This window comes from Oncorhynchus nerka, linkage group LG9a (genome assembly GCF_034236695.1).
Source record: "Oncorhynchus nerka isolate Pitt River linkage group LG9a, Oner_Uvic_2.0, whole genome shotgun sequence".
NCBI lineage: Eukaryota > Metazoa > Chordata > Actinopteri > Salmoniformes > Salmonidae > Oncorhynchus > Oncorhynchus nerka.
In genome coordinates this window covers 37,144,381-37,155,537 of record NC_088404.1, presented here as the reverse complement: position 1 = coordinate 37,155,537, position 11,157 = coordinate 37,144,381, and the positions used below count along the sequence as shown (strand labels likewise).

Genomic DNA, 11,157 nt, shown 5'->3' with positions numbered 1-11,157 from the left:
AATGTACTACTTGATTTAAAATAATGTTTGTTCAATAGTGGATAACTGCATTACTGTACACAATCTTTGATGCTTCAGTAGAGTTCCGTTCTATATACTGTCCTTCTGTGAGATGACAGAAAGATGCAGTGGATGAGAGTGGGTGTGTAGACAGACAGTGGGTGTACCTTGGTGAGTATGCCGTCCTCTCTGTGGTTCTTCTGCAGGACATGCTGCAGTGCCAGCTGGATCTTCTGCTGGAGTTTCTCTACCTTCACCTTCTCCTGGAGCCAGGACCGGTCTACGCAGAGAAGAAACACACCCATTATCATCACTACAAGGTTTTCTGAATCTACTGTGGATAAAGGTGTAATAATCAGTAAGACAGCAATCAGTAATATTGATGACTGACCTCTGTGTCTAATTGAGGAACATGCTGGATGGATGGTTTTCAATGGAAGTTTGTTTAGAGTAGTTTCAGGGTAAGAAGGTAAATAAGAGACCCAGCAGTGTATATATGCATGTCTGCCCCCCCCCCCCCCCGCCCCGCCCCGCTTGTGTTTGTACTGCCAGTGACACCTACCTGCAGACATCAACACGAACGCGGAGAACAGGGCAATCTCATCCTCAGACAGGTGCATAGAACACAAGTTCTTCCCAAACTCGAAGACGGAGCTGATCAAGTCGTCACAGCCTGCCACAGCAAAGGATACAGACACAGAGAGATGGTTGGGGATGAGGATGAGGCAGTCTCACTCTTGATCTTTATTGGGAGAAAGGCACACAGGCAGAGAGAGGAGGTGCAGTGCACTGACAGCACAGGGGAGCATCTGAGGCAGAACTGGCAATGCTTTTACTGACTTTCCCCTCCCAGACTAGTCACATTCTGGCAGTTTGGTGGCATTACGCAACCCAGAATGAGGTCACTAATGAGTCTTTTAGTTAGATCAATTATTGAGGATTGTGGGAGACAGGCTGATGCCAGTGCAGCTCTGGAACCCCATCGCTCTGCCTCCCCAGGCCCGAGCCTCTTCTCTATCTGGAGCAGTGTCTGACTGACTGTCTTACTGACTGACTGTCTGACTGACTGACACTGGGAGGCTTGTAAGGGAGGTCACACTCATGACACTGAATAGCACAGCATTGTTACTCTTCTGTCTTGCACACACGCACGATTGTGCATAGACAACACACACACACAGATCTGTTTAGGCTTTCATTCTACACTTTCACACTGCCGCAAGGACACATTCATTTCCTCCAAAGGCATTTGGATGCAAGGGAAAATACACTGTGGAGTGTCTTAGTAATGACAATGGCATTCAAAAGCAAATGCTATTTGCTTACACCTGCCATATTCTATGGCGCTTTCAATGATGGTTTTGATATAACTCTCCCAAAAAGCAAACTGGATTTCTTTATTCCATCTTAACAGGAGCCATATGCAGCAGCAGTGGCTCAGTAACAACTCTATTCTGCCATATGTATCCACTGGGGAGAGGAGAGATCCAGGTGAGGCAAGGATGAGTTCTCAGTGTTAGCTTCCTGGACCTCAGAACTTTGTGGAGGGACATAAAGAGATACGCCAACTTTGACTGTTATATAAAGCAATGCACGCTTACACAAACACACACACGTGCACGCCCCACTGCACCGCACACACGTGCACAGGGTTGAACATTTGGAGCACTTACCTAATGACTTAAACACATCAGGCCCAGCATACTTTCCATCGAAATAGACTGTGTTGTTTTGAGAGTCGAAGGCACGGCACATTCTCACAAACACAACCTCCAAAGAGCCTGCAGAGACAGAAATAACATCATGCTAAACCTGGGTTCTTCTCTTCTACAGATCCAGTTAGAGTTGCCAGTCAGGCATCACTATAGGCCCAACACATCATATGCAGTATTTTGTGTTTTCTCCTCTGTCATTTACGTGTTATACCCCCTTATTCCTTTTAAACAGAAACCCATGACATGGAACAAGTCATATCATTCCATTTATACACATCTTTCTCTCCCCCTATAAGAAAGGATGTTGAAACATGATGCTGTATACTGCTGTGCTGTGTGGGACTGGATCAGAGGATAAAAGAGATGTAATAGAAGCTGTTACTGCGCTTTATGAGGCGGCACTGGTTTAAAATGTCACGGTAGACAAGGGATCTCTGTCACCATTTCATTATTACTATTGGCAGTGCTAATGCAAATAAAAACCCAGGGTAATACCCACAGGAGGCTGGTGTGTGTGTGTGTGTGTGTGTGTGTGTGTGTGTGTGTGTGTGTGTGTGTGTGTGTGTGTGTGTGGTCAACGTGGCATCTAGCTAGTGTCTCAGCTCAGGTAAAACTGTAGTCCCTCTAATGCAGGGTTCCCCAACTGGCAGCCCGTAGGTGATTTTATTTGTTCCCCCAAGTTTTCTGAACAAAAAGACATAAAAATAACGTTACAAGTGTATTTATTTTTGTATCATTATTTTCTTGTTGCACATAAAAACCAGCAAATCATCTCCAAGTGATTTTAATTCTGGAAAACTGTTCCAAGGTATTCCCACGCATAATAGAGAGATAAACTGTATGTGATCGTATACAAATGTAAGCAAGTTTCGAAATGACTATGTTTTAGTCAAATATTATATCTGTTTGGGCTTCTTGCGATCAATTTACAGTTTACAAATGATTTGTAATTATGTTCCAGCCCCCTGACCATCCACTCAATAAAAACGTGTTGATGTTCCCTGCTCTAATGCCGATAAGCCTGTGTCCTGTTACACAGCGGAGGGACAGGAACAGAGGGACAGAGGGAGGAGGCAGGCAGGGTGGAGTCTCCTGGCATTGTGAAACACAGTCAGTCTGTGAAGGAGGCTTTGTGAAGTCAGGTCAGCTACGCCCTTGTGACAACGCCTGAGGGGGAGACGGGAGTTTGAGGGGTGGTGGGGGAGAGACGGCGGTGAGCCGTGTTGACGGGCTGTCATACCTGCTTTCAGCAGCACTATCTGATCGTTCTGACACAGCTCCATGAAGCCGTCGATCCGCTTGGCAAACTCCACCACGTACTGGATGGCCTCTGTGATTTTGATAGCACACAGCTGCCACATGACCTCTCGGGGCTAGAGGGACGGAAAGAGAAAAGGGTTATCTGCTGTAGAACAGATGGGATTAGCTCTGTTGTGTTTGTAGAACAGTGAGGCAGGCAAGCAGTTCTAGTGTGAGTACTGCTTTGTGGTAGTGATAGTGGTGATGCTGGTAGACGTGTAGTGTACTGTCCAGTACCTTGGTCTGGTAGCTCTCCATCTCCTCCTGCAGGAAGGCCTGCCAGGTCATCTGCTGCAGCTCCTCTCTCAGGTACTGACATGTCTCCATGTGAGACTTGGAGATGTTCTGGGCCAGGTGCTCTGCAACACAACCAAACAGCACAGCACAGCACATCACAACAGTGTCAGACCTGAACGCTACTCAAGGGGAATGGGAGGAGCTCACAGATGAACTATGCCACATGAAAATATGATTTATTTACAAAGCTTCAACTAGGAGGTGGAGAGCTTGGGCTTTATTTGACTGGGAAGACGCTTGTTGACATTTCCTTTTACTGCCTCCAGGAAGCTCCCAGCTGAAGGTTCTGCCAAACCCAATCTAGTTATGCACGGGGAGGAGGGGCGGTCGGCTGCACAATATTACTCATTGAAACAAAGGTCACATTTGCTCAGAGAGAAATATTGAGTATAAGAATTTAAATGGTTTTGAAAACACATCTGTTAAAAGGAGTTCCAAGGCACAGGGGAGCCTAAAAAAATGATTTCCCCAGATGCGTGCCCTGCTGGATCCTGATTGGCCCTAATTAATGGAAACTAATTACAAAAAAGAGGCTATTTTAATGAGTGTTGGAGATGAGTCTCCAACCGCCTGCTATTTTAAGCAACCTTTGTGTCATTTGCCCCATGGTTGAGTTGTTCTCCCCCCTCCTCCCCCTTCTCCTCTCCCATCTCCCCCTTGCTCCTCACCTAGCTCAGCCATGGACACAGTGGGGGATGTCTCTCCGTTGGTAAAGGAGCAGTAGGGGAAGAAGCCTGAGCCGGGGGCGAAGTCGCAGATGGGCTCGGGCTTGATGCCGTTGATGTCCAGGCCGGACTGGTCAGGGGAGGGCTGGATGTCCAGGTAGAAGCTGCTGACTGCTGAGTCGGGCTTGCTGCCGTCGGGGTGTGGCCATCCATGTAGCCACTGAGGTCGTCGTGGAGCTCTGTGAGGCCATTGGCCGAGAGGCCGTAGGTGGGTGTGAGTGGCTCGGCCTCGCCGGGCTGCTGCTGGTGGTCACGCTGCGCCTGCTGCAGCCGGTGTTTCTGCACCTCCGCATACAGGCTGTCCCGCTGCTTCTTCGACATGCGCCCAAACTTCACCGCTGTAGGTGAGAGAGGGAGGGAGAGAGGGAGGGAGAGACTCTCCTTTACTACTGACACATTGACATAACACTCACCTGTGACTCCAGTTTAGCCTCTCTATAACAGGTAAGATTTGTGATTTCAGGAAGTATTAGTGGAGCAATCAGCATTACGAAATCTTCAACACTAACATCCTACTTGCATGAGAACTACCCCGGGAGAGCAACCTCCACAACCTACACAGCTTACAGGCCACTCAGACACGAGACAGTTTGTTTAATAGAGCCCTGCACACTAAACAGAGCTGGTCCTGAGAGTGAGCCGCCTCAGCTCAGAGTTCTGGGGTCTGGCAGAGTGTCAGATGGCCCGTGTGTGGACAGAGTGGAAGTAAGCGGAGCAGAGGGGAGCGCGGGCAGATGGACTCTGGTGTGCTGAGTAAATGCAGGAGTCACCTTGGCCTGTCCTGATTGTGTGTGCGTGGTCTGTGTGTGTGTGCATGTGTGTGTGTGTCCATGTGTGTGAGCAGCGGAAAGGCTCTAAAGGCCTGGCCTGATTACAGGCTCCTCTGATCCCTCCAGCCCAGCCCAACCCAATTCAGCCCAGCAGGAGGTCCCTCCTCCCCCATAGACACTCACCTGTGTGCTTCCATTACTGCGCCTCAGCTGCACCAGTCCAGCACTAATGACACCTCCTAACGACCCTCTGTTCATCAACCCTACTTTCTGTCACACCTGCCAACTTACTGCACAGCCACGCCAGTTACTGGTGGAAATTACACAGTGACGTCTGTCTAGTCTAGTCCACACTTCCCTACTCTAGCCACTCTGGCGTTTATGATATAACAATCTGTCACATCTATCTTTCAATAAAAAAATATCATAGAACAATTGGATTATATACCCATAATGCCCTATTCACTTGCATGTGTTGTCCTGTCTTGCAAGTGTGTCTGTCCCCTCCCCTCTTGTTGACGGTGGTACGTACCGTCCCTTGACATGCCCACTGCCAGACATTTCTGCAGCCGGCAGTGCTGGCAGCGGTTGCGGCTGGTGCGGTCGATCAGGCAGTTCTTCTGACGGGGGCATGAGTAAGCCGCATTGCTCTGCTGACTCCTCCTGAAGAAGCCCTAAGACAGGAGAGCGAGAGGGAGTGGAGACAACCATGCTTACAATATGAACCACAGTGGTACTGCTGTATCCAATGACTGATAGGCTTTTATTTCTCTAAACGTTGCGTTTAACTGGGTTCTTATTGACAGTATTCATCACTATTGAGGGTGTTGTTGCTGAAATAATGTAGAATACTGAACTGCCATTGTGTTGCAGGCTATTGTGTTCTAGTGTCAGTTGTATAGAGAGCTATGTCGTTTTATTGAAGGGGTGGTGTGTTTTAACAATGTTTATTGCAGGGGGTAGTGTGTTTGGGTATGATCATAATTGTAGACAGTATTTTCTATAGTTTGTGTAATTAGTGTTGATTAATAACAGGGCTCCAACACGTGCAGTGCTAAAAGATGTCATACACATACCGATTGGAATCCTCATCCTTTGACTTAATGAATTGATTCCAGCACATCATTAACATGCCCCACTCCACTTCTCCATACACATATGTCTTAATTATCTGCTCATTGGCTGTTTAATTACAAGAAAACAGCTGACAGCTGCCGAGTTTCTTTATAATGGCAGCCATTACGGGAGCCAGGCTAGAACTGCTGGTGACAAGCAGCACTCTTTAATAATGCTGTGATTTATGGTCCAAACTCTTGTATTCGCACATATCATTAAATGCCTCTCTGCCTGGAGTAATTAGCAATCATTAAAGATACATTTCAGCAGTTTATTCTTTAGCGTTTTGTTTCTCCAAGGCAGCTAGCTCTTGTCTGAGGGAGCGAGAGAGAGAGAGAGACTCTGAGGAGCAGCTGAAAGAGCTTCTGTCTCTCTGTAATAAAGGTGCCTGTTGGAAGAATATTAATGACTCGCCTAGTGACAAGCACAGGAACAGGAATACACTAGAAGCACAAAATAAATCCTCCTCACAGTGAATGGCTGGTATATTTGAAACAGTACAAAATCGTGCTTCGATAAAAGCAGCATACTGTAGCAAACAGCCCAAAATCCTCAAAATGTTTAAGCACTTCTTTTGCTGATTTTATTTGAAGGAAAAGCAAGCTGCAGCAGAAGCAGAAACACTGAAACAGCATGTCCCTGAGAGGGAGAGTCTGTACAAAGCAGAAACACTGAAGCAGGATGTCCCTGAGAGGGAGAGTCTGTACAAAGCAGAAACACTGAAGCAGCATGTCCCTGAGAGGGAGAGTCTGTACAAAGCAGAAACACTGAAGCAGCATGTCCCTGAGAGGGAGAGTCTGTACAAAGCAGAAACACTGAAGCAGCATGTCCCTGAGAGGGAGAGTCTGTAGAAAGCAGAAACACTGAAGCAGCATGTCCCTCAGAGGGAGAGTCTGTACAAAGCAGAAACACTGAAGCAGCATGTCCCTGAGAGGGAGAGTCTGTACAAAGCAGAAACACTGAAGCAGCATGTCCCTGAGAGGGAGAGTCTATACAAAGCAGAAACACTGAAGCAGCATGTCCCTGAGAGGGAGAGTCTGTACAAAGCAGAAACACTGAAGCAGCATGTCCCTGAGAGGGAGAGTCTGTACAAAGCAGAAACACTGAAGCAGCATGTCCCTGAGAGGGAGAGTCTGTACAAAGCAGAAACACTGAAGCAGCATGTCCCTGAGAGGGAGAGTATGTACAAAGTAGAAACACTGAAGCAGCATGTCCCTGAGAGGGAGAGTCTGTACAAAGTAGAAACAATGAAGCAGCATGTCCCTGAGAGGGAGAGTCTGTACAAAGCAGAGGAGTCACTTTGTCCTGATAAAAGTGGAGCTCTGTGATGTCCTCTGTATGGCTTGACCACTTTAATGATGATGCTCTCTGTGAGTTTACACTTTATCGTCTCTCGAAAGATCGTTTCAAAAGTTAGACAACATGTTCAAATGTATTTCCTTGTAAGTTCAACTTTTTCTGCTTCCTGTCCCCCCACCCCACCCCACCCCACCCCAACACCCACATGTTAGTTCTCTAGGTGCTTACCTTACAGCCCTCACATGTTATCACACCGTAATGGATGCCTGATGATTTGTCTCCACAGATCTTGCAGGGAATTATTTCGATTTGAGCTGGAGAGAAGAAAATAAAAAAATCAACATTTTTCTGTCACAGTAAAACGCCTTCAGTATGTATAGCATGTTGGTACATGAAAGAGCACTCGCTTCAAAAACATCTCATCCAGTGGCTTTGAATCCTCACTTCCACACAACATTAAATGAATATTTACTGAGTCGTGCATGAAGGAGGCCATTTTGAATCTTCACTGAGTCACCAGCCAACCACTGTAAACACAGTGTCGATTTACATTGCAGGCACAAATGACGCAGACTACCACTCACCCACATAACTGAACTTATTCCCCAGTGGAGAAAATTACTTAATGTTATCTCTTTAACTTCAAAACCCTCCATACCCAGCAGAAAACCCAGTATGGCCACAAAGAATGATAACCTTCCTATTGGGATGGTGAGTAGCTATATGAGGCCCAGTGAGGTGGGAGTGGATGAAGGCTGTCACTTCAGACAGTAGTAAAGTGTAGTAGAGTTCAGTGAGGTCGATAGTGTTCCGTTGCTGACAGGCCTGTGGGTGATTTAGTGGGCATAGAGGACACAGTCATGGGGGGGACAGGTCTCATCCATCCCGGCCCCCTGCACAGGAGCAGAGCAGCAGGCCACAGGGCAGCGGAACACAGAGAGGCATCTCAGACACAGAACCCCCAGCCTGTCCTACAGCTCTCATGCTTTATCACTGCAGCCTCTGACACAACGTCTCTCTCTGCCTCCACACTAGATCTCTATCTATAACCCAGCTCTCCTCCACAGTGCTAGCATCTCAGACTGCCATTGTTACAGCACGCCGTAGTGCCAGACGAACCATACTATCTGATCTACACTGAGAAAAGATTACAGTGGGTTCTTTCCCTGCTCTATAGTGGCTCCTTACCCAAATGCACATACAGTATAGCCAATCAGAGCAAAGAGCACTATCAAACAGCCTACTCTTACTAGTGCTGAAAATGTATAATTTTACTCATGACCCATTCTAAACATCTAAAACCAGCTACATGTACTACATCCATTATAGTATGGCAGGGTATTACATCAGTCTCTCCCCTAGCTTTATACACCAGGCCTAGAGTCTGTCATATAGGCCAGAGTAGATAGAAGCTCTGTACTACTTTAGTACACCTTCACATCCAATCCCTTCAAATTAATTTGATCATATCAAATGGGTCTTCCATCCAGAGGACTCAGAGCCCATTTAATCAGCTGCCTGGGAGCGTCTGTTGTGTCATGTGGATAATGTCGGTGTCCCTGAAGCATGCCCAAGGGAGGGCCGCTGTTCCACCAAACCTTTACCACTATACACACTGTCCCTCCATTCAATAATCTCTGTTAGCTGGCTCTGTTACCATTGCAGAAGTCAACAAGACCTCACCCCTAGATGCAGAATTAGCCTACATTTCAGTCAAATGAACAAAGACAGCAGTGGCACACACACCAGTCAGTTATCATATGGAAAACACCTCGGATGACTTGGTATCCTGCTGTTCAATAGGGGATAATGCCCATAGTCTGCCTAGACTACAGGGAAAACAAACCAGGAGCCAGGTTTTGACACGCTTGCTGAGAGGGTTACTTTATAAATGATCATTATTAATTTCTGCATTGTGTCGAGACGGTTGTCATTTTGGTTATCTCTGTTTGAACACTGGCATTATGGGCAGTGCACTCCATTGTTTGTTTTTGTGCTCTCCCTGCATGAGCATTAGCGGTGCAGTGTGTTGCGACTCCTTTAACATTTTCAGCCTCATTACAAACATAATTTGTTCTGACATGCACTCACAACAAGTGAAGCGTGCTGTAATTAAGGCTGGCTGGGGTTGTGGTTGAAGAAACAAGACTGTATTGGTGGGCGCTGGCCACTGGGTGGCAGTGCAGGGCTGTCACTCTGACTGTGTCTGTAGCTGCATCCTCTCCTCTGAACCCAGCTTCCAGCTCCCAACTTCCAGCCCTCTCGCTTTCCCACGGGCTCCAGGCTCTGAGCTCCAGGCTTAGATTGCTGCCCAGGGTAGCTGCGAGATGCCTTCATCTCCCCTGAAGAGGCAGGGCTGGCTGGATGCTCGCTCAGGCCTGACAGAGGCTGTGCCACATCAGGTGAATACAGAGGGAGTGGAAACGGCAGGGCTGGGCACACACTGATGAGGATGGCTCACAAAGCCCTATCTGCAGCAGTGAGGCCCTGAATGCACACAGCCTCACCAGACAACACTACTACACAAGCCTCTGAATGCTCGGTGCACTCAACAGTAAAAAAGGGTTTGTCTCCAGTCTGTGGTAGGCTTTGTGGTTTGCTATGTAAAAGAAGAATCACAGTGAAATAAGATGCTTTCTGGTATAGATAGATTCATGAGGAATAAATACAGAATAATAACAGCATGAAGATCAAATAAGCCATTAAGTCACCTAAGCCATGGGTTCACGTCAATATTTGTAGCAAGCTGCCATCTTGAATGGCTGGTCCTGGGGCTCCCAGTCAGACTACAATTCGGATAGTGTGAGTGGTTTAAAATTAATTCACACAGGGGGCGATGGTCAAACAGAAAGGCCTTGTGCCTAAGTACTTCAGATCTGGAAGTCAATAGCTATTGACAGAAGCCATGGTGTTAACTGCCATTGTGAAGCTCGCTGCTGGCTCTGTGTCTGGGCTTGACCAGCGCTGCTCACTGCTGATGATCACATTCACAGCGCCTGCCTGTCTCCATGCCTCTCTGCCTGCCGTGCTCCCTCCCTCCCTGCCTGCCCGCCTGCCAGGCAGCCCTGCCTGCTCTGTTTAGGACATCAAAGCCAGGCACAGTGAGACGGTCAGCCATGCTAAAGCCCAACTCAGCAGCCTCCCATTCCTCATAGCGTTGTGAGATTGCCTCCACACACAGGCCACATCAAAGAGAGGGGGGACCTGCTGACGCACACAGATAATGTACTGTGAATCATACGGCAGCATTCACAAAATACCCATCTACAGAAAGAATGAAAAAGGTAATGACGAAGATCCTCGGTGGAGGATCAACCTCTGGTGTGGGTGGCTTTCGACTTTCACAATGGCTAGCGCATGGTGAGAGGACTGTGTGGTAGCCAGCCTCATGCAGTAGTGAAGACTAGGTTTGTCATACGCCACAACTTGTTAGAGATGCTGTCTGTGTCCATCGCTGTGCAGTTCAAGGAGACTGATTCACATCACATAAATGCCCTTTGGAGACTGAGGATGTCAAGCCCTCTCTGTGTCCACCTCTGCCCTTCACTGTGTACCAAACCACCCTGAGATCAAACCCCACACGAAGATAACACTGAACTTATTAATCGCAGGAAATGAACAGAAAACCGTTTACAAAATGAAACAAAGGTTTTGCCTTCCACATGCTAACTGCTCCCCGGGACCCTGTCATAGCGTACTGCGTTCTGTAGCTAGCGCTTTAGACCTGACATAAGCACCACAAAGACAGTTGTTGTCAGAGTGAGCATTTTCCCCTGCGCCTCACAAATATGCTATAGTTTCATTTGTACCTGGAGAGCGTCGTTTAGGAGGGAGGAAAAGCGTGGTGTTGACTAAATATATTGAAGGTATATCAATTATGTAAAAAGGTTGATCCTTTAATGGTGAAAAGCTGATGTGTATTATTCATGTTACACC

General features: G+C 47.3%; 1 protein-coding gene across 1 annotated transcript in view; it reads right to left on the bottom strand.

Annotated features, from left to right (window-relative positions):
* The window catches only part of LOC115134249 (nuclear receptor ROR-alpha A), a 298,545-nt gene that overhangs the window by 6,574 nt on the left and 280,814 nt on the right, over positions 1 to 11,157 (bottom strand). The window contains 9 exon segments of the mRNA XM_065022554.1: positions 168 to 280; positions 563 to 673; positions 1,674 to 1,781; positions 2,956 to 3,088; positions 3,252 to 3,373; positions 3,980 to 4,174; positions 4,177 to 4,374; positions 5,339 to 5,480; positions 7,450 to 7,535. Of these exon segments, the coding sequence (XP_064878626.1) occupies positions 168 to 280; positions 563 to 673; positions 1,674 to 1,781; positions 2,956 to 3,088; positions 3,252 to 3,373; positions 3,980 to 4,174; positions 4,177 to 4,374; positions 5,339 to 5,480; positions 7,450 to 7,535 (1,208 nt within the window).